This window comes from Oreochromis aureus, linkage group 13, assembly GCF_013358895.1.
Source record: "Oreochromis aureus strain Israel breed Guangdong linkage group 13, ZZ_aureus, whole genome shotgun sequence".
NCBI lineage: Eukaryota > Metazoa > Chordata > Actinopteri > Cichliformes > Cichlidae > Oreochromis > Oreochromis aureus.
The window spans coordinates 28,318,912-28,346,875 of record NC_052954.1 but is presented as its reverse complement, the minus strand read 5'-3'; the positions used below and the strand labels follow the sequence as shown (position 1 = coordinate 28,346,875).

The following is a 27,964-nucleotide window of genomic DNA, read 5'->3' as shown; positions in this document are numbered from 1 at the left end:
ATACTTACTAAAGTAACGTGAAGAAGACTTTATGTAATTGAAATGATGGGAAACCATAAATCAGTTCAGAGGAAGGAGGGGTAAAAATAAGGGGAAGAAGACGGGGAGATGAAAATCCATCCAGTTTACATCAGGGGTATGGATTCAATATCACCAAGGGAAGTGACTGTCATGTTAAGGGGGAGACGCAGTTTACTGACATAATTTCATCTAACTAAAAATAATTACATAATGACATTTGAAAATTGAAAGAAAAAAAATGGATTGTCAGACTTATGTTATACTTGCAAAACAGTTCTTATATTTTAGTTTCATAATGTGGGATTTTTGAACTCTAATTCAGCAGGGTGGGTTTCTATAAACGTTACACTGTGATTTCTGTGATACGCCACATCAAGCAGGGATAAATTATGCCAAAGGAGCAAAATGCGTGAGACAACTCCCAACTTCTGCAGCTCAAGAAAAGATCGAGATCGAGCCTGGGAGGTAGAATAATCAGTCATACTGCTGGGTAATGAAAGTTGCACAGACAATTTTTCTGCCTAATTATGTTGCAGAAGACACAAACAAAACAACAACAACAACAAAACGGACAATGCCTTCTTTGATCACACTCAGATCAATGTATTGGCTGATTTTATTGCACAAATATGTAAAAGATGCATATTTTTATTTGGTAATACAAAAAAGTCACTTCATCTGGATCCTGCCACTACAGTGCATCGTTCCCATTTTATCACATGATCATTGTACAGTCATATCAAATTACTTACAATGCATAACCCAATAGAAGCGCTCCATTTTCACCCCCAAGCAAAGAACATAAAGCATTTTTTTTAAAGTAAATAAGTTTGTGTATGATTGTCTTTAAGAGTTCCTCCTTGACATGTAAGTGTCAAAATCCATACATGTATCATACATATGGATCATACACAATCCATACCTGTACTGTATATGTATGATCCATCATGTATACATGATCGATACATGAAGGATCATGTATACAGGACACTTTTTAAAGCAGTGCTCTGTGAAGCAAACACGTAATACTGCACAGTTCTTAAACATAACTTAAAATAATACCATCATTCAATATTGGTTGTTGAAATCATACTGATACAAACACATGACCTTCATAGTAAGTCAAGGGAGCTATAAAAAAAAAAAACAGAAACAAAAACAAAAAAGCAAAACAAAAATCAGTTCAATTATGTTGCCATATTCCCATACAAAAATTTTTTAACACCTCAATCATAAACATTAGAAGCAAGCTCATGTCACACATAACTGTAAAAAACAAACAAACAAAAAACCGTACCATTCAGTGGCTCCAACAGAAACACACAGATGCACATTGCAAAGGCACACGTGGCTTTGGCAAATTAGACATTCATGTTTCCCCTGATGTGTTTTCTGCAGTGGAGCCTGGAATTTAAGGCCTTTTACACTTTGGTTCAATGTCTAGGTCTATGTAAGTATGACACGCTGATATAGTACTGATGTTCTGTTTTATTGATAATGTGGGAATGATGCTTTCTGTAGTTGCGCAAATGGTCCCTGTATATACATATGCACTTTTCAGTCATACCACATTCTTTAAAGAAAATTATTTTGTGGACCTTTAAGTCATGGACTCCCTGAGGTTCCTGAACCCCACTTTGACAACCTCTGTTTTAAATGATCTGGCAGTCAATGCTTCTGTTTCAACACTGACATCACCAGAGGTGTTCCAACTTAACAAATAGATGAGGCATAAGCATCATAAGGCACAAAAGGTGTCCCTAGCTAATTCCTTTAAGTAGCCTTAAGTACAATCATGAATAGAAAAGGCACTAGGGAAACACTGGTTCATAAAATGACAGCTTGCAGCTTTTCAACACTTGTATAAGATGACTGATTGCATAAGAAGCCTTGCACTATTACTACACGAAAATCATGGGACTACAATATAGTCATAAGCTTTTTAATCTGTTTTAATCCGTAAATAGTTCCAGAAAGTCACATGTGCTACATGCCACATTTGTCAAGTATGCTGTTCTATTCCTTTGCAAAAGTAACTGGTTGGTTGATAAGACTGGGATATCTAGCAAGCAGTTTATGCAATCCAAACATCGTAAGCAAAGACTAAATAAGTTATTGGAATAAAGTCGATGTGCATAAAGGGTCATGAAACCACTGTTGCTTATGAGGCAGCAATGACTCAGGACGCCCAAATAAAACAGAATGGTTGTAAACCTAGACAAAGTGTACCAAGATATAAACATGCTTTGGTCATTTAATGTGTCATTCTGCTGTTACAGAGGCACATGATGTAAACTCCACATTTTGAGTTTGTCCTTTTTTTTGGACAACTGTATTTCAGGTCCATCTTACATGTTGCAGTTCTTACATGAACCACATGCTGCAGGTCAAAGCACAATGAACGCAACAAAAAAGACAAATAGGGCAGGTAGACAAACAAAGGGGGTAGTTCCAAGTGTTGCGCTGGTTTCCATCTTATCTTCACCTGGGTATAGGTGGAAGAGGAGGTGCTCCTCTTTCCTTTTTACCAGAACCTGCAAAGACACAGAAAGTTAGTGCTTTCTTAAGTAACAGCGCATGTTTTCCTCCACCAGATGGCAGTGTCTGACAATCCAGATCAACAGTTTCCCCACTTGTGTGGAAGTTTGGACCAATATAATGTAAATATCAGCCAAAACCTTTAGTGAGTTCAATATTTTTAATTTAATGGTGCACAAATGCTTAAAGATTGTAGTGTAGTCTGAATATAGCCAGAAAGACTTAACAGAACTAAACTGAATGTTGTGGCATTTTACAGTTGGGACATTGATTGATTGTTGAAAAGAAGATTACAGAAACAAAGTAATGAACTGGGAGGGACAGCAGACTTTGATGTCGGGAGTCAAATGGGAGTTACTGTCAAATTTCGGAGTAGTACTACAGATGATTATAAGAGAGAGAAATTAATGTTGAGGCTAGTAGTAGTAGGCCAAAAACACAACCAGAACGTGGCCTGGGCTGAAATGAGGAGCTAAAATGTCAGCTGTCAGGTCATCAGTAGTAATTCACAAACCATAAAGGAATGCTGATAAACTACTTTGCTTTGATTGTAATCTCACATTGAACAAATTAAATCAATAATATATCGTTAATTTGTAATGTTATAATCAGCATCACTTTTTTCGGTATGGTATTCTTTCCTTTTTCTGATGTTTTTGTGCTGTAAAGGACTGTGGATCAAGTGGCTCATGTCCAAAGTAATGCTAAAATATCCAATGTTATGCACTGGTTTGTTAGTGTCTTTAACAGGTCACTAAGCAAATTGAAAACTGCATGAAGATCATCTAAAGATGCTGAGTGTAGATGCAGAACTCACCTTTGCTTTCACTTTTGCCAAGCTTACTGGGGTAGGTCTTCTGGGACTGCACATAGGGCTCAGGTGGAGGAAGGTCTGACACTGGGTGAAAACTGAACCGACCCTCCCACTCATCTATTAACGGAAAGAATTAAGGTGTCAGTGTTAATTTCTCCAGCAGAATGACTTAGCTTTATGACAGAATATGTATAAAGGATATTGTATTTGTTTAGAATTACATGAAACATGACTAAAAATGTAATAAAAAAATGGATCCCTGTAAACACTTGTTTTACAATCTTACTACTTTGGTTAAAGGAGTAAAAACAACACCAGTGGAGGTAAGTGAGTTCTTTTGCTATAACTGAGCATAACAGACTTTGTCTTAAAAACAATGCTGAAGTATATCGTCTGAAAAAGTCCTTTAGAAGTCAGAGTTAGCCTCATCTGTTAGCAAAGTAACCACTGGTACACGTGGACTTGCGTGCTGGTTTTAAGATGTTGTTGTTATTCCTTCAACAGACTCAACATACTTCAGTGCTATTTTCCTCTTTATGTTTCCATCTTCTTGCCATAAAGTAGCGAAATTTTTTTATAGACTACTCAAATAAACCTTAATGATATATTAAGGGTTTCTCTCACCTTGTATCTGGTTGTGGTTTTGGAAACCATTCCCCATGGGTGGTGGTGGAGGAAACCCACCTCCTGTTCCCGGCCTGTCAGGAGGAAGGGGAGGCCTGCCTCCAGGTCCACCACGAGGGGGCTCTGGGCCTGGCCGTCCCATAGGTCGACCTGCAGGAGGTGGAGGAGGTAGAGGGCCTTTGGAGGGGGAGAAAAAAAATAGGATGTTAAATGTTCCAAAGTGGCGTAAAATCCAGTAACTTTTTATGTGAATGGGCATGCTATATCATAAATATCTCTAATATAAAATTTGAATGCAGCAGTAATTTATAGTTCAATTAACAGGTGAGCGCCTTTTTACCCGAGCGTACTGATGACTGGTTCCTTCCGAGAGCCGGTGGTCTCTCATTTGGTGGAGGAGGGAGAGGTCCTGACCGGGTAGGTGGTGGTGCTGGACTATGGCTGGCGAAGATAAATGTAATATTAATCTATGTTAATCCTTTTTACAGTATCCCTACTTTTAAAAAAAAAAAAAAAGCATACATCCCCTAGGAAATGTAAATCATTGTGCACACTACTTTAAAACCTTGAGGATCAAACTGCATATCTGAAATACGACATACAGATTTAACTTCATGGAGCATGAAGTACCAATCGCTCTGCTTTCAGATCTGCACCCCAGTCACTTTTGCCACTTTACTTAAACAAACTTGGATGTTGCTGTGTGCACCTCTGCTTGTGTTCTCCACAGTTAGCAATGTTTGAATGCCATCTGTTAAATCAGCCGATGTTGTAAGCAGACACCAGGTGGAGTTTAGCTAAGAGATGAAACCTGAGGGGTGGGGCAGACTTAACTTTTTTATAAATACACACATTATTTTGTGTTTTTTGGTGTGGACAGGGAGTTTAGCTTTATTTTTATTTTTCCTTGCAGCTTGCAAGTTTGCTGTTTTATTATGTACTTAATTTTGCTTTATCTGTTTGTCATTTATTTTGTGGTTTGGGACTATTACCTACTGTTTAATAGCAAAGCAAACACCTGATTTAACAGTAGGTTTCCTACCTCAACAGCAACAGGAACCTTCCAAAGCTAAAGTAACTGCTTAGTGGTATGTTTGTGTTAGACTGTGACTAGACTAAGAAACCTCTTAGTTTAAAGGCAGATTAAATTTGAGAAAAAAAAAAAGATTTTATCAACATTCAACTTAAGTTTTCAAACTGTGAGTGGCCTTTTTAAGGAAGCTACTGGTTCCTTTGCATGAAGTGTGAACTGCAGCATCATAGAACAGCTATTAGATTTGAATCTATGCAAACTCTGACATGTCGACCAAAGTAGATACCATGCTCACATTCTCTCCCAGTGTCTGATAAGAAATGCACTGCTGCATTTCTTATTTCTTGCAGTCATCCATTAAGGTTTAACAGATTTCAGGTGGCATATCAGATAAAACTTTGTCAGTACCTGTTGAGCGAGCTGTTTCTTTGGGGTAGACGAGGTGAGGGGTCATCGCCTCCTCCTGGGGTGGGAGGTAAGGAAGGAGGCCCTGGACGTCCTGGCGGAAGAGGAGGTGCACCCCCACTAGGTGTGGGACGAGAAGGTGAGGAAGAAGCAACAGACGGAGAAGGTTTGGAGTTGACTGAAGGAGGAGGAGGTGGCATGTCACGTGGCATCGATGGTCGGTGTCCTCCAGGGGCAGGTGGTGGTGGCGGTCGATCATCAGGAAGTGGGGGCCTCCCTCCTGGAGCAGGCGGTAAGGGAGGTCTGCTGCTATTTGAAGGTGGAGGAGGAGGCGAGGAGAAGCTTGGTCGAGGGCCTGGTGTGGAACCTCCTGGTGGCGGAGGAAGAGGGCCGTGCCTCCCTGATGGAATGCTTGGTGGTCCAGATGGAGATCCATGGCCCGGCCTTGGTCCTGTGGGGAGTGATGGTGGAGATGGCCCCCCACGAGACGGGAAGGACTGAGCAGGTCGAGGTGTGTTGGGTACGGGAGGAGGAGCACCTCCTGGAGAGTCTTGCCTGGATGGAAAACCTGGGCGGCCCTTGGGAAGATCAGGGGCACTGCTACGGCCACCAGCAGGGGCTCCTGGAAGTCTAGGTGGGCCGCCAGGGCTTCCACCACCACCAAAAGGGCTTGGGCCACCACCACCAAAAGGGCTTGGGCCACCACCACCAAAAGGGCTTGGGCCACCGGATCGGCCTCCAGGTGGGAGAATGGGTCCTCGGCTGGGTCCCGAGTCTGACAGAGAACAAAACGGAAAAATGAACTACGAGATTGCACAAAAATCTGCTTCGTTGTTTGTCATTATTTTGTATCATTTTTTACCACTGGAGTCTCTGTTTGCTGCAGATCTCAGTTTTGGCATCCCACCCGCAAACAGGCCTCCTAAACCAGCAGGAGCCCCACCACCACCACCACCTCCTCCTCCTCCTCCTCCCCCGCCTCCTCCTCCCCCACCTCCTCCTCCTCCCTTGGGTTCTGATAGAAAAAACAAAACAAATAGTGAGTTAATCATTCTTGCGACATGTGGAGGACATTCATTACTGAATCATATTAGTCACAAGTAATGAGTAAATAAGTTAATATGACTAACTCCCATTATTTCCCCTTTGCAATCATAACTGAAATAGTCACTGAAATGACTTACTGTCAAACACGGGTGCACTGCGGTCATTTGTAACAGTTTTCTTTAGTCTGGCTCCTTTACCAATATCAGACAAAAGAGCACTCCTTCCATGCTGCTCTGAACGGCTTAGATTCGGCTTTTCTGTGTTGGCCTGAAAAAGACACACAAATACTGTCAGCGTTGGGAAGTCACTAGCAAATTGAGAAACACATTTAATTGTAATTAGTTATGCTTACTTAGAAAAAATATATAATTAAACTAACATTAAAGCAAAATGTTAGAGGTTAAAATCAAGGTTACAACTTATTTTGATATATTTTTGATTAAGGGATTTACAATACATCTAACATTGTTGTTTTGAACATGCCTGCACTGCAGATATGACAGTTCTTTTTCAGATATTACTGGACAACGCAACTCAGCAAAGGATGATAACGTTCATTATTACCCAGTGTTCAACACATATTTAAGCTTTCTTTTCCCTTCAAATTCTTGGCAGAAATTACACTGCCCGTTTTCTGCAGGTCACATCACTGCTGATTGCTATCTGCCATGACTTCAACCAGTCAAATGCCTCAAAGTGGGAGGTCTTTTCGTCTGTCACAAAAGACTAATTTCTGGAAATTAAATGGCATTTTTCTTTCAAATAATAAAAAACACTTTATATTCTTCAGTGTGAAACGGTGAAAATACTGTTGCTATTAAATGCTCAAAGAGGTAAGGTCAATATATTACATTGAGGATGTGATTAAAATATTGTCATTTAATCATAACTAGTAAATTGTAAGCTTTCAGATTTCTAGAGCAAGCTTTTCAACACTACATTATTTTATAGCATTCTATAGAGAGATGGATAAACAGAAAACACATTTTCTTAAATTACTTAAACTTGACAGGCCATGTAGATGAAACTATGAATGAAAAATAACAAACAAAAGACTTGTTATGACATTATATAGCCACAAGATGTCTCTATCTCAGTAGAACAGAGCAACAGATCTGGCTTGATGTAGAGATAAATTAAAACAAAAACTCACAAGAGCAAAAGTAGGAGGAGGGGGAGCTGCTGGAGGTGGTGGTGGCGGAGGTGGTCCTGGCATCTTCTGCTTTCCTCTGTTTTACTCTATCTGCACTGGATGCCGCACCCTGGAGGACAGATCACAGACATTCTTGAAAAACAGGGAAAACAAGCTGATGCTGAATTATGTTTTGACCTCTTAAACAGCAGACTGGATTCTTAAAGCATTAGGGATGAGGCAGGATGCTTGCACTGCAATACATTTGTGTTTCCTCTTACAATTTGTTTATCAATAAAAAGCTTTTCCGATGACTATATTATTCATGACTCCACCACAGGATGGTGGAGTAAAGTGAAGTTAAGCAAATTTACTGAGAAAGAAGTGGGAAAATGGCAGACGGCAAACACAACTGAATCACAGAGATAGTGACACAAACGCTGTATGCTGATGACATCACAATGTAATGATTACCATTGCTTTTTGCCTTTTTAGGGACTTTTTTTTTCTCCTTCACTTATACAGTTTTTGTGATACACTTACTCGCCAATTTGTTAGGTACACATGTTCAACTGCCCATTAACATAAAAATCTAATCAGCCAATCACATGGCAGCAACTCGAAGCATTAAGGCATGTAGACATGATAAAGATGACCAGCTGAAGTTCAAACGAAGCATCAGATTGAGGGAGAAAGGTGATTTAAGTGACTTTGAATTTGACATGGCAGTTGGTCCAAGACCTGTTGGTCTGAGTATTTCAGAAACCTATGAACTACTATGACTTTCCCACACAACCGTCTCTAGAGTTTATAGAGAATGGTCCTAAAGAGAAAGTTTCCAGTGAGCAGCAGTCCTCTGGGAGAAAATGCCTTCTTGATGCCAGGGCCAGACTGCTTTGAGCTGATACGAGAGCAACAGTAACTCAAATAAGAACTCTTTACAAACCAGGGTAAGCAGAAGAGGATCTTTAAATTAACAGCAAGCCTTGAAGCACATGGGCTAGAAGGCCACGCCTGTTGCCACTCAGGTCAGCTAAAAAGAGGAAACTAAGGATTCATACGAATTCATCAAAATTGCACGAAAGAATATCGGAAAAAAGTTGCCTAGTCTGATGAGTCTTAATTTCTGCCATGACATTCAAATGGTAGAGTCAGAATTTAACCAATATGAAAGCATGGATCCAATCTGACCAGTGGTTCAGGTTGGTGGTACAATTCAGCCCCTTAGTAGCAACTGAGCATTGTTTAAACTTCACAGCCGCCCTGCTATTGTCCATCCAGCCACTGATGGCTGCGTCCAGCAGGATGACACATTTCAAATAATCTCAGACTGACTTCTTGAATATGGCAGTGAGTTCACTGTATTCAAATGTCTTTGACAGTCATCAGATCTCAATCCAATAGTGCACCTTTGGGATGTTGTGGAACAGGAGATTTGCATCTTGGATGCGCATCTGACAAATTTGCCACAACTATATAATACGTAGCGAGGTGTACCTAATAGTGTGGCTTGTGTGTGTAGATCTGTTTCGTGTTTCAAATATCACGGGAACGCAGTACTGTGATAGCACCATTATAAATAGCTTTGATGTGATAGTATTGTGTTGTGTTATTGTGTTACTCTCTGACTTCCTCAACTAGTTTCTACAAACCAAAAGGTTTAACTACAAATGTTGGGGTGGAAGTAACAGTTCTCATTATGTTCATGCCAGACAGCAAAAGCACACTCTGATGATCATTTCTCTAGCAAAATCTCTGTCATCCACAGACTAGCAGCGATTAATAGGACTACATATGGATGCTAATAACTGTTTAACGGAAGAGAAAAATACCACAAGGAAATCCTTTTCACAGTATTTCAAGCTGTAGTTCATCTAATGACAAGTACAGTAGATACTATGAGTTGACTGCACTGAAGTGCATGCTTCTATTTTTTTTGCACACAAAAAACAGTGGCTAAAGAAAGTTACTTTCATTTCCTTAAATCTGGTGAGAAGTCTGAAAATATTCAGAATACAAAAAAAAACAAAAACAAAAAACTGTAGGTTACTTTGTTTGACTGGCAGGGATCACAGAACATCACAATCATTTATCATGGTGGTGCTTGTTCACTACATCTGAGCTGCACTTGGGTTTTAGCCTGCTGTACAAATCAGTGGGGGGAGTCCAGTAACTGCAAAGACAGCAGCAAAGGCTCTCTATGATATGACTTCCTCTTTAGTCGAGTCTTTTTTTGACTAAACATTACTAATAAAAGTGGTTCTGACTGGAAAATGTGTCACCATTTGCACTATAATGTCATGTATTTATGCTATGTTGAATTCTTGGAGGAACTGAAAGTAAAGGACAGAGACAAGATCGCTCAAGAAGGAAAAATGTTTTTCCAGAAATATGAGGAGTAACAGGTCATAACAACAAATCAGTTGATATCGATCTTACATACAACGGCAAACTGACAGTAAATGTTTCATCACTAAGGAACTTGAGTGTTCAGTTCCTGTAACCACAGCTTGAAAAAGTGTTGTAAATCGATATAAAGAGTTTATTTTTACAAAGCCAGAGGACAATGTTACAAGGGCTCATTCTGTGTAAATGCCAATGGGAAGTCCAAGTGTTAATAATGCTTATAATAAAATACTGATGATTAACACACCATCCTGTGACTGTGATAATGTATTAGCTGCTATTATTCTCATTACCATTGCCCTTTTCCACTGAGAAGAAAATAGGGGAAAGAAAAACAGTACGTGAATAGTGAATGCATGCAGCTTAATGACAAACTGAACATGGCTGATGTACAAACAACTGCAGACCACTGATTCTCATGTCCAAGAAGCTGTGCAGTGGCAGCTTTCTGTTCTAACATCAGGCAGAACTATGAACTTGCTACACTTCATTTGCTTTTATCATCTGACCAAGCATCCACTATGCGTTGTTTTTCATGAGGGAGAGATTCAGTTTTTCTTAACCTATCACAAGATACCAATGTATCTACCTGAATCTAAGATTATTTTATGTGACCGCTGACATGTACCCATGTCAGTATACTGGTTTGCCTGCATTTCAAGAGTTAAGTCAGATAGAAATGTTCAGTACAGTTGTCTGTTTGTATAACAGTGACTGTGTCATGATGATGGCAAAGAAAATAACAAAAATAATGAGCTGGATCTTGAATGGCTCCATCATTATGTGCTTAAGTTTTAAAAGTTCTTTTCAATTGGATCTCTTGAATGTAAACTCTCATCGATGAGGCAAATCAATGCAATCCCTGTCTGTAATGCAATGTATCTAGAACACCACACCAATGCAAGTGGCCATGTCATCAGTCACATTTCGCCCTTTGAAAAAAGGATTCTAAGATTGCTGTAAAGAGTAAGACTTGTTTACTAGCAGAGAAAATGGTGTCAGAAAAGTGTCAGAAAGCCAGTGCGTCACTCACATTTGGCACTTCCCCAAATAAACTGAAAATGCACAAGACTTCTGAGTCGATATCTGAACGGATAGTTTAAATGACCCATTTGATAAAAAAGGTTGATGTAAAAAAAGCCATGAAGCAATCAAAAAGGCAGAATTGTGATTACTGATTTACTCCAAAGATGAATACAGAAATAATATAATATTTATTTTCTAAGCCTAATCCATTTCTATCATAATGGCAAACTAGTTTGAATGCAAATAACAAACAAACTCATTGGTTCTGTCTGTTTACCAGTGTCGACATAACTACTCTAATCACAGAGGTTAGGCGAGGCTATGTACAGTAGGCAAAAGGCATTTAACCGTGTTGACTAACTTTCACTTGTATTTATCCATGTCAACCGTTTCATCTCACAAAAATACACACCTCGCGGTCTCACTTCATTTTTATTTGCACACATAAAAAAAGACCATCCTCAAGGGGCCTCTTACTTCCTGTATGCTGCTGACAAACAGGAAGTCACGATGCGCCTCGAGCACCGCAGCCATCCGGTTGCCATCTGATGCCTCTACATCGCAGCCACGCATCATTTTGATATTCTCCTACCTCATTTTCTTTCTCTCAACTGTGAATCACCACCCCACACCCCAACTCCACACACACACACCCTGCATGTGTTTATAACCCCCATGTTCCTTCTTTTTTGTGCCTTCATTTTTACCCTTGCATGAACTATCAGCCTTCTTTTCTCAGTCTCGGCCAGTTTCACTCAATACCCTTTACCTATCGCCCAATCTCACTGGTTCTTGTATCCTTTGTCGCTCTCAGTGTCTCAAAACAGTGAAAAGTGAAGTTTAGATTTTGTCTGCTTACTAAAGCTAGCAACACAAATCTTATTTTAAGGCATACATGGGCCTTCAAAAAGTATCCCCATCTCATACTGGGGTTGTGATAGGGATACAGCAAATGTCATACAAATTTACGTCCATTATAACAACTATATATCAGTTACAGGGACAAAAGAACATGTTTATAGCAAAAAAACAATGCGCCTAATCATAATATTCAACATGATTATTAATAAGAAGTTGAAGCATTAGGCACTTATTTCTCAATATAGAGCGAGGAAAAGCCTGTAAATGCTGCAAAAACAAAAGATAGAACACTGAGTGAGAACAGAGTAAAAAGAGGACAGCATGTACCGTAAACATGCATCAGTGTCAGGGCTTGTATATCACACCACCTCAAGTAATTAAGTCACTCAGAAACTGGAAACTTCTCATTTGCAATTCCTTTCATACATTCTTTAGTCATATTTAACAGAAATAAGAATATAGATTCAGTGAAGAGTAAAGAGAGGATTTAGAAGAAAATTCAGTGTTCTTTCATTATGAGTGCACAAAGATGTTCGCCAATTCCTAAATATTTCTGTTCCAAAAACGACAGAGTTGAAAGATTCCATGTATACCATTTATATCGTTATATAATTTATCAGTTCGCGTGTGGTGTTTTTGAAGATTGTGAAATACCTCTTGCCTGCTGTGCCCCCAGCTTACCTAACCTCTGTGATCACAGAGTAGCTCTGTCAACACTGATAAACAGGAGAAACTAACGTGTTAGTTAATGACTTATATTTGTATTAAACTAGTTTTTCCATTACAGTAGCAATGTATTTGGCTTTGAAAACAAGCATTATATCATGATACTTGCAATATAATTTATCCTTGCGCTTTCTACTTTGGTACAAGTAGATGATAATCATAGAAATTATACATAGACAAAAGTACGAAGCCACCTACACTTCTGCACAACCTTTTAGGACAATCCACTTTAAATAAGTGGCTCTTTTGCCGTTATAAAGGCTGTTACTCTTCCGGGTAGGCTTTCAGCAAGATTTTGGAGTATGTGTGTGGGAATTTTTACCCATTCATCCAGAATTCCCAAGCATTTTGAGGTCTGATAATGATGTTGGAGAACAGGGCCTGACTTACAATCTAATGTATCCCAAAGGTGTACGATGCGGTTGAGGTCAGCGCTCTGTGCGACCCAATGAAGTTCTTCCACACTAAGGTCCCTAAAGGCACCCAGCCCATGCCTCTCGGGACCTTGCTTTGTGCACCGGGGCACAGGCATGCTTGAACAGAAAAGGGCCTTCCACAAACTGCTCCCATAAATTTTGAAACATAGAATTGTCCAAATTGTCTTGATAAGATGAAGCTGGCCCAGGCCAACCCCAGAAAAACAACCCCACAGCATTATTAAATTCAAGTTACCACCCGACACTGTATGAGAGAGACACAACTATGATGTCTACTAGTGCTTAGTGAAGCCCTGCTGTGAAGCCTCATCCATCTTGGCGTTTGGATGTGATGAGGGTTGGATGAGACTGAGAAACTATTAAATTTCTGGCAAACTGCGCAATTTTATGCTCATACAGCCTGCAAGCATAGAATAAACATTATGCTTTATTTAATAAGAGTTGAAACTCATGAGTGAGCCCCGAAGCCCATTGTTCTATAGACTTTTATACAACAGATTTCTTTTTGAAGCTAGAAAAGTCTCCTAATTGACCTCCTACACATTACAAAGAATGCTGTTTTAAGGCATTCCTTTTCTGTGTATTACTGTAGGGTCTTAGCCTTACAATTGAGGTGACTGCTGTTGTGATTTCGTGCTATATAAAGAAAAAAATAACATTGAAATCACAGTAGATAGTGCAAGGATAAATTAGATTGCAAGTAAGAAGTTAATTTATGATATCCTGGTAATCAGTAAAGGACTAACAACCGAGGGATGTCTGATCTTGCTTTTATCCGTAGTAAATTTTCTCCAAATATGGCTGAGTTGCCAATACCAAGACTGCTGTATCGACTCATTTCCTCTACCAGTGACGAAATTACACTGATACAACTGCAGATAGAAGTACGTAAGTGAGCGTCAGTGATACCAAAGACATTTTTCACACATGCATTGAACCCTGATTACCTGACAGAATGCATTTGAGAATGCAAATTTCCGACGTAGTTGAATGATTTTCCACCTGCCAGTTCCCTAGTGCAGAGTTCATGTGATGTCAGTTGGTGCGATATCTGAAGAGTTCAGTTAAACGTTGGGTGCATTCACTGCTGACAACAGGTCATTGTGCTCAATGCACAATCCATCCACTCTCATGTGTTGGCAAGGGAGTGAGCTGTGGTCAAAACCACCTTCCTGGTTTTATATAGTTGAAAGTGAGCATGTAAACTATTTAAAGTGACAACAACAAAAAAAAGAATTAATTTGCATTATGAGCTGTGTGCTAGCTGCATTTTTAAATAATGCTGAAACAGCTCTGACTAAGTGCAAAAAGACATCAACTTCCCCAAAGGAAACAGGCCTGTGTGATGAAATAGTAAAATGCGCTACAAAACTTCTCTCTCTCGCTCACTCACACATAGCCTAATATTAGGAAAGCATTCACAATGGTTCCTTTGACAAACAGAGCAGAGCAAAGAGGGAGAAACAGGGAGGAAGATTTGAGGGACTTTGAAGAGACTCCATGAAGACACAGACTCAACCTCTAACATATGCTTCAGTTTACAAATGGTCATAAAAAGGCTTCTTCATCCTGCCACTGAACCCCCTGTGCTCCACATCCTCATTAGATTTACTGCTTAAGTAAAATCATACATACACAAATTCATGTTACAAAGCACAGACTTTGTGACTTCTACCCTGAAGAAGAACAAGGTTTGTTCTTTTGTTAAGATCTCCACATTTGGTTGATTGGTGACTCGCTGACTTGATGCATTTCACCGACTGAAGGCTCCCTAAAATGGAAACATCACATTTTGGTAGCCTATTGCCCCAAGGCACAACTGGCTGGGGTTGCTGCAATGAGTTATCGGTAACTGAATGCCAGTCACTAACACATTAAATTTAATCAGCCCCATTATACTTTCATGTTGGCATCTCCGCATTGAACCAACACACGTGACTCACGTGCATACACACTTGTGCACATGTGCATGACCACACAAATTGACATACATGCTCGCGTCTCTAACCTCTTTGAATTTAGTGAGAAGTGTCTATTCATAAAGAGAGAAAGCAAAGGGATCGTACCTCTGTCTGTTTTGTGAAGATGGATGGGCAGACCCCCCAGTCTACATGCTACAGCCTTTGCAAAAATATTTATTACGGCTCGTAGGAATAAAACTCACCACCCCCACAAACTCTCTGATTTTTAGCACTATATCTTGAAATAGTCTACATCGCAAACCACAATACAATTAGAAATTGATTTTGAGTGCTTGTGGTCCATAAACAGAAGAGATGGCACTGCATATACTGGACCATCCAACTCCCATTCCATTTGGACTTTTTATTATACCGCCATTACAGTGTTGCCGTTTCAACATGAAAGCTATCTAATGAAAAGAGGAAATTAAAAGGATTCAGAGTGTCAAATTTAATAGGAACGTCACAAAAATTCCAAAAAATATTTCTGCTTTCAAAGAGACTGCTGAGTCTAAAATATGCCTGATCAGCTATAATTCTCTACAAAGATAAGATCTGCAGCTTTTCATTTCAACTTGTTAAATAGCCGTTATACCTCGGGGCTGCTGTTTGTGATATCCCAAAGTTGAAATCTCTTGCTCTAAAGAATGTCTCTGAAAAAACGTTAACATGCACACGTTGTTGGGTTCGTAAGCGATGAAGCGCCAGCTGTGATGGGCAGATACAAAGGAGCAGCCACACTTCTGTTTGGCAAGATTAACCCTAATATGACTGTGATTCACTGCATCATTTACAGTTAAAGCCTGTGCTCCGTAGCGCTGTAAAATAACATTATAGAGTGAATCACATTCACATACATTAACACATTAACTATTAGACTTCAGAAGTCTACTACTGTTCTCAGTTAATAGAATAGAATCGCTTCTTTCCCTTTCTGGGTAAAACAGGGGTGACACGACATGCTTCACATGAAAGCCAGAAAGTCCATCATCAAAGCCGAGTGTTTTCTTATGGAGCTTAGAAATTTGCACTCCCGTATTTTGACATTATTTCATATTCACCGTTAAAGTTAAATGGCACAAATAGCCAAAAAGCTAAGTGGAAGGGAAATTTAATTCTGGCATCTTAAAACATTTGTATTATTGCATGCGATTGTGAATGTCTGAAAAGAAATATATGACATTTAGAATATTTTGCATATTAAAAAAATATATCACAATATTGTAAATGCTGTGATTTTATTTTTAAGCTCTAAACTTGAATATTTAAAGTTCACAAATGTTAGATTCACAACAGTAACAAACACTATCAGGCTTCAGAGCATACAGGAACGCTGTGGTTCGCGAATTAGTTTCTTGTGCGGGGAAAAAAAAAAAAATCCGCCCCCCTTTTGTTATTTTTTTTCTTTCCACAAATCGCACTTCGGTTTTACACATATACAAGGATAAACACGTTAGCACAAAGACAAAAAGAAACAAGTAAAAAAGAACAAGGACCATTTAATGACTTGATAATATAGCTGGTATTCTGGTATCCTTCCACTTGTATTCACCGTTACCGTGAGCCAAAAGTCATTCATCACTGTATGTGAACGAGGCTCCCACGCTGCTATTACATACATGTTATTCTTTCCCTGCACGTGGGAAATGAACTCCCCAGTGTGTGTTTCTCTCCATCTGTAATGTTGATAAGAGCTGTTGTGTTTTTTGCGTTTGCGCCATGCATTATGCCTGCATGCATTATGGAGGGTGGACAGTGCTTCTCTATGGAAATGGCATTGACAATTATTGACAATCCCACACAGGGACAGGCAAAAAAATAAAACATAAATAAAAGCTAATTTTATGGCAAAAACCATATCTCGAACTGACTTCAACATTTTGCTTACGTGCAGATAAATGGCCAAAATAGTAACTTTTCCAAAGATTGATTCTACATTCATATGGAAGTAAAGAAATGTGGAAGACTGTGTATAAACTATTTTTTACAAAGCTGTTTGTCAGTATAGGCGTGTGTAATAATTTCAAAGGGGTCATGTTGGGTGGAAGCGGGCTTATCATTAAGAGGAAACCTGCCATCACTTTTCATTCAACTCCACCCAAGCTGCAAGCAGGCTCACTAGTGAGTGTTAAGTTACCATAAACGATAAGACAAATCAGACACATTTTGTGTAATTCAAAAATTTTAACTCTATAACTATAAAGTACTCTTTTAACATCTTCATGCATTGGAAATCAAACAAAAAAATCTGATGCCAATTCCAAAAACATCCAAATCTGAGGTGATTTAAACACAAGCTGCAGGAAAACTGTAATTTTATACACTTTACAAGAAGCCCAGGGTAGTAATAAATGTGTCTGACACTAAGCAGGAACAGTGCTGAGTGGCTAAGCTAACATCCTGTGGTGTGTTCACATACACACACCCGCTCACACACACACCAGCTGTATGTGACAGATGTGGTTCCATTGCTGTTGTTTTAGTCTTCGACTGAGCAGGGTAATTTTACCTCTCAGACGTTTCTCCAATATAGAATTAAAAGCTGAAAATATTTCATGATGGGAATGTGTCTTCCTCCACCGAAAAAACACAAAAAAAAACCACCTAAATTTTTCTTCAAAAAACTTTATTGTAAGTATTGTGGATTTGTGTTTTTCCCCTTACGTGCATTGAAATATGGACAGACAACATTTAAGCAGAAAAGGAAAAAAGGTTATTGCACAAAATTCAAATAAGACAAATATAGACTGGACAGGCATATGAAACCACTCAGCGACGTGATGTGATTTCTAACCACTTTTACCATTTTTTCTGGTTTTCCTCCATACCTATACCACTTCCTACAAAAAAACAATATGTTTACCTTGACTTTGTCTACCATTCAAAGATTTTTTTTTTAAGATTCATTATGTGTGTTTTTTCTGAAGCAGGTTGAAGGATAATTCTAAATTTTTAAATTAAAAGGACTGTACTGATGTTGTTTAAATTGATGGTACATTCTATAACTACCCACAGAGTTGGTTATTCAAAGACCTCTTTTAACACAACAGCCAGATTGCAAGGGCTTTCAAAGTAACTGGACATGTAGTTATTATGTTTGAGTTTCAATTTTATTTATGTAGTGCCAAGTTGAAACAGTCGTCTCAAGGCTATATAGAGTCCTAAGATGCTGTTTCGTGGGCAGCAGCATGTCACAAGAGAAGATGAAACTCCAAAACAGTTGGATACTTTCTAACAACATAGGTTAGAAACTATAACAGGAAGTCGGAGAAACATTATGTTATTATATATAATATTCTTGTACAACATACTGAATTGACTGTCAAGCTACATGGTGCAAAAAAAAAAAATCAAGAATAATAATAATGATAATCTAAGATGTAGGCATGCATATCTATCTTTTGTTAGAATTTTGAGGATTACTGTGAATTCAAACTCACAATAATCATTAATCCTCAAAGAGCAGAAAGGCCCATTTGCAGTTTGCAAATACAAATATAGACTCCTGAGACACAGCTCAATGAGCTGAAACAAAATAAGACTAATGCAAAAAATACACCGGAGAATAGCATGGAAAGCATGTGACTGCATATTGGTGGTGTTTGTGTTATGCTATTGCCTTAATAATTATTGCCAGCTGAACTACTGTGTTGTTGTACTGCTGTTTTAAACACAAATAGGCACATTCTTTGTGCTCAGATTCAGTTAAATGCATCAAAACTCATATCCTTGTTAAGCATGATATTCTTAAACATAAATCCAAACCAAATAAAGAGCTTCTCAGGGCGAAGAAATAGATCTGGTATGCTGAATCTGCAGCATACTAAGTAAGTCACCCGTTATGGTGAAGACCAGGCTTAAGACAGCGAAAGACCACAATAAGCTAGAGCTAAATGGGGCCCAGAGAGATCATTACCAGGTACAATATAGCAAGTCTGCTTAGTGGGCTTAAAAACTCCAGGAAGTCAATATGTTATATTTATCCATCTAATTGCTTTTGAAGACCCTAAACTTTGAGTGTTATGTTGTAAAAGGTCAGCATTCATTACCTAATGTATTTGTTTTATCTAGTTTCTCAATGCAATGTACTTTCACATTACTGAAAACATCCAGGAAATGAATTTCAACGGATGCTCAGTTGGCTTTAACCAAGACTGGGCTTTGCCCTCAAAACTTCCTCAACATATGAGCTAAAAAATTATTTGCTCCTAACTTCAACTAAGCTGCTCCAAAAAGGGGCCACCAGGCTAAGAACAGACCTCAGGCTGATTAAGAGTCTTTTTTTTTTTTTAAATGTGATGCAAAACAGTGGAAAGAACATAGAAGTGAATGTACTTACTCAATCTGTGTCCATAGAAGAATCAGCAGTATATTCAGTAGACAGTAGAAAAAGCACCTTAGTTCATTCCTCATAAAAAGGCAAAATGCGAACAGCAGCCACATACAGCTGAAAACGGGAAAAAACGGAAGATTAGTAGCATCTAAAAGTCTTCAACACACATTCATTACCGAGTAGGACTTCTTGATTCCACTTCCTCTAAAGTTGCATATCACATATTCAGAGAAGTCCCTCTTAAACACATACAGAGCATACATGCAGCGTGCACAACTTCCTCTTTTCAGTTCCCCACCTGGTGGAGGGGGAGGGGAGCTGGAGTTTAAAAAGAAGTCTGGGCGAATAGAAATCCAGTAAATATCTGACATCTTTGGAGGTTATTCATCCAGGTTGGAGTCCAGCAATATCATTAGAATCCAATCGTACACTGAGGCAGCAAAATCCACTAAATAAGAGGAAATATGCTAATTTATTTTTTGTTATATAATCTAGCACAACAACTGGTCCTTTATAGTTTTTAGAAGTAATGGTATATATAATGTATTATACTTTTAAAACTTTAAAACAATGCAATGCTGATGAACTACTGTATTTAAGGACATTCTTTTTAAGTAAAGATCATCTGCACACTGTGTGTGAAACAAACAGCGACTATAAAAAAAGGTGAAACCTCAGAGAAGAGGAATTAGCGCTCCCTCGCTCTTCACTCAGTTTATGAGATGTGATGACCTATTTGGTAGCAGTGACCGTCCTGCACAACCAGATTCCGATACTTCTTTACATAGAAAGGCAGTGTTATTTTGTGCGACTGTTTAAGCTCCAAGCTTCTAAAGGTGGCTGTTTTTATTGACAGAATATCAAGTACAGCTGTTATTTAACTGAAAGTGAATTGATTGATTCCAGTCCATAATGTGGCTGGACAAAAAGGTTAGCATAGCTCCACAGCAGACGCTTCCTGTGCTCTCAGTGTCAAACTTCCTGCTTCACCACACAGTCAGAGGCAGTCTGCCAAGCCATCGTCAGCTGCACTTCAATACTCTCCCTCATGTCTCCGCTTTCCATCCAACTACAGCAACAGAGCAGCGTCTTAAGGAGACACCTTGGCTTATTCTCGTGTACTCAGCTGTTTTTCTTTACCAGAATCGAGTCTCCAGTGAGGGGAAAAACACGTCTGGGTAGTTACCTCAGTTAACCATATAAAAGGCCACTGTTTCCCTTAACGGATACTGATGCAACTGGCTAATCCATCAAAGAAATGCCTATTCTGTTAAATCATCACTCACCCAAACAAAGCAAACACAGATTTAAACACAGTCATTGCAGGTAATGGGACTGATAAATGACTGAGAATGAAGCAAGCATTCAAAAAACAAACATCCCTCCATATATCCTCGAAACACTCTGAAACACACAAGAACATTAACCTTTAAGAGATCAACAGCAAAATCCTTCCATGTTTTCTAGCCCTGCTTAAATGCATCCCTGGCAATAGCATGGTGATTTACATTACAATACTTTAGCATGCAGTGTGTATTAGTGTATGTTTACTCATTCTGCACAGATCCTGCTAAAATTAAACAGTGTTAAAGCTTCCAATCCAGAGATTAAGTATTAAGTATGTTTCAGCGTGTGACTTTTTTCCATTTGCTGAAATGCACGGGTAGTTTTTTGCTATGCACCAACACAATGTCTGAGATGTTTTCCCATTACATCATGTTGCAGCGTTTTGTCACTGCGGAATCAGCAGTTTAGGCTGCAACTGTAGTAAATCTCAAAAATAATCTAGGAAAGTGCATCTTTAAAGGAACAGAGTCACATTTTTGTTCTTATACCTCCCTATAGAACAGGGGCTGTCTGCACTGTTTCATACCATGACACGTTTTCGTTAGTCAGGTGTTTGTGGGCGAGTTCTGTTATGACAAAGCAAAGATAACCGTTTCCCTGTTTCCACTCCGTACTAAGCTAAGTAGCTGCTGGTTGTAGCTTGATCTTAAACTAACAGATATGAGAGAGCTATCAATCTTTTTGTCTAGCTCGTAACAGCAAGTGGATGACTCCATATGCCAAAATTTCCACAAGCTTCTACCTGAAATGCTGATGTATTTGTTGTGGCATGTCAAATTTTAAATTAACTTAAATGTCAGATTTCTATATATACACAAGTGCTGCTGTAATATACTGTACTAAGAGTTTGAAAAGGTTACACACCATCTCTGTAGTCTTCAAAACCACAGCAGGCACTCTTGTTGTGTCTCGAGCATTTTCAGCCCTATCAGATTCACAGTCTGAGTGGAGTTGTGTCTCAGTATTTCCTCTTTGTTACCATTGACATCACAACCACACCTAGAGCATGTACTATAAAGCAAGTTCACCATACCCAGGATATATTTTCCTTATCTTTGGAAACATTTATCTAGGTTCATTTATACTTCTTTTGTCAGGCTTAATGGTAACACAACTCAGTAAGTCAACCCAGGGTTTCCCAACTGAGGTATCAGCGCTTATATATGTAAGGGGAGATGTTGGCAGTGCATCACCAGTTCAAACATGGATAAGTCTATATGTTGCAGAGAGGGATTTAAAAAAAAGTTTCAGTTGTAAAACTGTAATATGACAAAATTAGAAAGAGGTTGAACACAATAAAGGCAGGTGCTGGTACTAAAACAGCAGCATATAAGTCTATGTGATAGGAAAAGTGCGAGTGTGGCTTGCAGTCTATATTGCTTTGAGAAGACTGGAAGACTAATATATAAAAAGTAAAGATTATTTAAAGAAAAGAAGGAAAACTAAGAAAAAGATGTGTCAGCTGATAGACCTATCACCATTATGATCCCACCATCAAGACACGGGACACAATTGCATAGATAATAAAGGGTATTCCTGTGGCATGTAAGACAGTTTGAACTTAGTTCAACACCACCAGACTTGCATGTGAAAGAACAGAGAGGAACTGTTGAAGAGCGAATACAAAAATGGAATTCAAACCGCTAAGTAGGCTTACCTACAAAATGTATATACACTAAACACGTAGCAAGCCTTAGGTTCTTTGTTTTAGGATAATATTGCTTTTTTAAGCCTTTTACAACTATGAAATTGCTTTAAACAAGGTAGAGGAGAATAAAGATGCTAATTGGACAAAGACAAAGAATTTTGAAGGTGTTTAACTTGAGATTCTCTGACTATCTTTGACACTATTTTCCAGAGAAGTAATTGGCGAATGCACACATAACCTGCTCCAGAGCATGAGTTACTACGACCAAGCTCAGGGTTAGTCCTCCAAACCCCTAATCCTGCTTCATGGTGCAGGCTTCTGTAGAGGGGTCACTGTCTCAACAGAGTTCAGGAAGGAATGTCATTGGGTTCAAATGCTTATTGATTTCTTTGCATCTCAACACACAACCTCAAATATGGTATTAATATAATGCAAACATCAAACACTGTTATTAGACTCATTAGGCTGAAGAGAAGAGAAGAGAAGAGAAGAGAAGAGAAGAGAAGAGAAGAGAAGAGAAGAGAAGAGAAGAGAAGAGAAGAGAAGAGAAGAGAAGAGAAGAGAAGAGGACTCATCCTTCGCTGTATGTCACAGTCACATGAGTATTAGTGGAGCTTGCCTGCAGGCCACTCAGTCACTTTAGATGCTTTGTGATCACACATCAGACCGCATATGACTCACATAGTTTAGGTTAAGCAGAGATGACACAATTGTGTCACTTAAATGTGTCACTTAAAGTGTGAAAAAGACATCGGAAAATATACAACAGCTAATGCTTATTTGAAGAAACACTTTAACTTGTACATCTGTTAAGTTAAAATAATTATCCACATGATTGATATGCAGTTGGGACAAATGTACAGTACCAGAATGAATAGACACAGTGACATTGAATTGGAGGAATACTAATCAAGCATTGGAATTTAACCACTCTGGCATTTCCTGACCACATAAATCATTGTTTCATTTGTGACTGTGACTGTTTAAAGCTTTGGTTGGTTACATTAACGGCACATGAAGCACATGGTGATGAATTTCAGTAGTGGATGGACACAGTGATGCCAGAATCACATGCTTTACACAGGAAACCGAGCGGAGCACAAAAAAACAAGTATTTTGTTTTTACTACTACCCACACATGCTACACAAATGCAGCCTATTCTACATCTGAACAGCGGTGCAATTCTTTTCACATCATAGCCTTCACAGAAGGAAATGGTATGATGTTTCTTAGAACATGTCTTTTCTGAGCTATTTTAGGAGATGACAGAAATGGAAGCTCCTCACTTCCTAACTGATGCTGGGTTCAGCCCACTGTGCACTGTGGAATGAAGAGAACTCTGAGCTAATACTAGTTCTGTGACGAGGCACATGAATGAAATACAACCGGGGGCGATATGAGCACATTCATGAGGCTGCCCTCTGTTGTGCAATGACCAAAACCTCAAAAGATTTTAATGAAACCCGGACATAAAGTAGAACAAAACTTTCTATACAGTGCTGCTCTTTTTGCTGGTTGTAAGCCAGATAAGTAACAGGTTCAGTCCAGAATAAGGTTACACAGGAACACCACATATTTACACACAGCTACCTTATTAGGCCGCTTAGTAGACAAAGCTTGAAAAGGTCAAATCAAAGCTGATGTGACGGCACTGATGTGAAAGTAGTGGATTTTTTTCAAGTTTCAGGATCCCAAAAAGCACCACTTGTAGTCATCCTCACTCACACAGTCAAGTGACCTTCAGCAAGATACTAAAGGTCAAGACACGTAATCCTAACCCTGAGCCCCCACAATGTACCCAAAAATTAGCCCAGTAGCTGATACAGGCGCTCTTGCAGCATGGGTAAATGTAAAGTGCTCTAAACTGTCCTCAGTTAAAGGTCATTACAGGAATACAGTCCATTTCCCAGTTAAGGATACTTGACTTCATTGCAGATTTTTAAGAGGCTCTACTTATGAGCAATAAAGCCTGCCTCTTACTGAGGATGGAACAAAGCTCAATGAGTGCTTGTATGGTAATGGTTTCAGTTTAAAAGCGTCTCTAATAATCTTAAATGAACAAAACTTTCTAATGGAAGAAACAAATCTCTATAGGTGCCATAGTTCCAGGAACAACACAACAAAATCATCCCCTCTAAAAGAGGCATTTATTTTTATTTTTTTTTAATAAAATGAGTCATTAAGATCCCAGATACTTACAGCCTACTCTATTCTTCTGTCCTCCTAGACATTGCTTTGATGAAATGCACAGATCACACTGGATCATCATCCCTGGAGCTAATGGTGCACTAATGCTCTGAATACATTATGCAATTAATTACATAAAATGAGAGAGGTCTGGGACAAAGCATGAGGTTTGGTGAATTAATACACTTAAACTGAGGATATAAGAAATAAGAAGTGGCCACATATTGACAAATGCACATATAGCATTTCAGTAGTGCTTCAGCACGGAAAACTGAATTCAAGTCAATTTCACACCATTCAGAAGGAAATGTGTTTCCTTCCCATTGAGACTCTAAATACACTTAATAGGGAAGAACATATACTTGGTTAATTTACATGTGTTCCTTTTAACCTAGGCCTGAATTATACCAGCATGCTCGCTGACTTCCCATATCTGAAAAAAGGTTATCTACCCAGGCACCAAAACGTGAAGTTTTTTGAACAACAGTAACAGGTGAGATATTACACAATATCAAGAAAAGCTACACAGTGGAAAGAAAGAAAAAAGTCAACTGATTTAAACTACTGATAAAGCCATACAAGTCAGACTGGAGCTAAGAAATGTCAGATAAAGTGGCTGCTAAACTGTGAAGGTGACTCTCCAGGCCTTGCAGAGAGAAGGGAAGCAGTACTCTGTTCCCCATTTGATTAATGTGTTGTCGCCATTTGTTTGCTCTGAATTCCTCCATTCAAAGTAAGTAGCCTTATAAACTAAATGTTTACAGTACTAGCTCGGACTTATGAATCTGTCTGTGTAAGTGCATGCAGAGATACTGCTTGCCAAACAGGTTGTGGACGCACACAAACTCACGTTCTACGCTTTCAGCCTAATATCTCTTCTCCGCAGCTGTAGTCAAGTGCATTTGTGTGTGTGTGTGTGGCCACAAGTGGTCCCTGCTTTTTATAAGGCTCTTTGAAAATAAAACTCAACACTGCAGCCCGTCCCCGCACGCCTGTTTCTGCTCGCTCTGCAGCTCTACAATTACGCAACACGAAACGCATGCCTTGTGTGTAGCTTGACTGTAAGAGAGACGAGCTACATCTTCATGATCTATGAAAAAAACGGAAGTTTTATCAGAAAACACTGAGCACTATTTGTGGGTGGGATGAAGAAAAAAAACGCTGGCCTGTGCCCAAAGTCCCAGCCGGATCCCTGCAAGTGCCATAAAGTGGTATTTTAAGCGTGTGAACTACTCTTCTGATCTTGAAATAAACAGTTGTTTCCATCTCTGCTCAAATCATTCCCAGCTGCTTTCGGAAAGCACAATTTCTCCTTCTTTCTGCTTCTACAGCGAACTCGTCTGCCACGGTTTCCGCTTCAGTGAAGCTTTTTTTTTCTCCACACAATCACACAAAAGCAAAACTTCAACGAAACTTAAGACAATGTTTGCTTATCTTACCTCTGTAAGACCGAAATGCTGTCCGCGGCCGATGTAATCTTCCATCGACCGTCAACACACTATGGTTGATGTTGAGGACCGCTGTGCAGCCAATCCTGAAGTCTGCAGAGGGCTGGCTGGCAGGCAGACAGACAGCCCTGCCACACTCGCCTCCTCCAGAGCCTTGTGCACAGTGGGTTGAGCAAAGACTGCTGAAGGAGAGCTACATGAGGAAGTAGTTTCATGATCACAGTGACTGTGTGGAAAATTTAGTTTAGCTAAATGGGACCATAAAGACATGAGACATTTAATCATAAAAAACTATAATAACCTCGGTAGTGTTACCAGTAAATATTAAGATGTAGGTGTGTGTCCAGAGGGGAAGGCATGTGGTGGCACTGGCCCGACCTGAAAAGGATTGTAGGTGCAGCTGACTTTGCCAAAATACTGTAAAGAGAATGGCTACAGGTAACAAAAATGCATTTGTATGCATAAATAGTACTTTTATTTTACGTGTTTTTGGCTTTTATATATTTTATTTTTAGAAGAATCAGTACTATTATGCTATTTCAGTAGAATTTTGACATATTCTTCAATGTCTAAATACTTTGTTTGCCACTTTGGAAAACAGCTATTCTTTACAAATTGATATGTAACCCTTTTCATGTTTTAGCATCTATATGGCTGCACAGGCCTGCAAATGATGCACAAAATAATATGCAATGTTTTCCATGCTTTCTAAAATCACTGATCAAACATTTTGTTTTCCTGTTGGGTGTCCTGCCTTGTTCTTGGTCCCCCCTTGTCTTCCTATTCAAAGCTCCTGGAAGCAGCCCCTTAGCTATTCAACCAGGTAACAAATTAAAGGAACTGTACTTAATAGCAGCCTTTTCTAGAAGCCACAGTCATCTTTTCATACAATCATGTACACGCTGGCAGTCCGAGGGATACATCAGGAAAGGTTTGGGGTGCAGTATCTTGCCTCAAAACCAGTTTATGGATTGAAGGAGCCAGGGATCAAACCACTGACCTTCTGACTGGTAGATAACCAGCTCTCCTCTTAAACTGACTGAGCAAATCTAAACCTCTTCTAGAAGCAAGTATTTCGACTTGGCAGCCCTCTTGGAACACCTCCAAGTAATTACTTGTTCAGCATTACCTAAATGAACTTCAATTTTAGTGATCACTTGGACATAAACGGTATAAAGAACTGCCAGTGAAACACTAAAAAATGCTTTATGGTTTAAAAGCTTTTCTCCCCACAAATGTTATTTTTATCGCCATCTTTCACATCTACATAGACCTATAATGATCCTTTTCTGTTCATGCCATTTCATTTTCAGATGACAGTATTTTTCCTCCTTCTTTGGCTCAACTCTTTGAAGGTATGACTCTGGGTTCGGCCAATGCAGCTGTGCCGGCAGGGTCTCTTATCCGCAGTTTTAATAGTGATGCAATGTTTCCAGATGTGGAACAAGAGAGAGAAAAAACAGCATTAGTGTAACCTGAAAAACAATTATTTTCTCAAAAGACACACAAACACTATATATAAGGGTTTCTGACGTCATTGAATTTGGAAAGAAACACCAAATTCCACGCTCAGAGAGAAGACCGTCAACAGTTTGATTACATAACTTTTTCCCCCAGCGAGACAAACAGCTGTATCGCGATACTTACTTTTAAAATTAAAAACAAAACCAAATCCATGTTTTATCATTCTTTTACTTGATTTTAACATTTTGAAATATGTACTCACATCAGATCTTACTCACATATTCTTTCCATATTTGTGCTTAAGTTACACGTCTTTTACACAACATGAGTTCAGAAATACTTGTGACAATGCAGAAGCCCTTCTTGCTCAAAGGACTTAAAGGAAATCCGAGCTGATTGGTGAGTGGGTGGACAAGCATGCTGGACATATCAGTGGTGCAGTTTGTTCTGCCAGATTGCCTCCTCACATCTGATGGACATAAGCTTCACGTGGCTCGCCTTACAC

The 27,964-nt window shown here is 39.2% G+C and overlaps 1 protein-coding gene across 2 annotated transcripts; it reads right to left on the bottom strand.

Moving 5' to 3' along the window:
• Positions 1-600: 600 nt before the first annotated feature.
• On the bottom strand, positions 601-26,153 carry wipf1b (WAS/WASL interacting protein family, member 1b). 2 transcript variants are annotated; one of them, XM_031743908.2, is made up of 10 exons: positions 25,987-26,153; positions 19,371-19,478; positions 7,636-7,744; positions 6,620-6,749; positions 6,298-6,450; positions 5,439-6,210; positions 4,338-4,438; positions 3,998-4,174; positions 3,377-3,490; positions 601-2,555 (listed from the first exon to the last, which is right to left on the bottom strand). In XM_031743908.2, exons 3-10 carry the CDS (start codon positions 7,696-7,698, stop codon positions 2,503-2,505), a joined length of 1,563 nt encoding a protein of 520 aa, XP_031599768.2. In that variant the 5' UTR covers positions 7,699-7,744; positions 19,371-19,478; positions 25,987-26,153; the 3' UTR covers positions 601-2,502. The 2 variants fall into 2 exon arrangements, with proteins under 2 accessions (XP_031599768.2, XP_031599769.2); XM_031743909.2 differs by lacking the exon at positions 19,371-19,478.
• Positions 26,154-27,964: the final 1,811 nt, after the last annotated feature.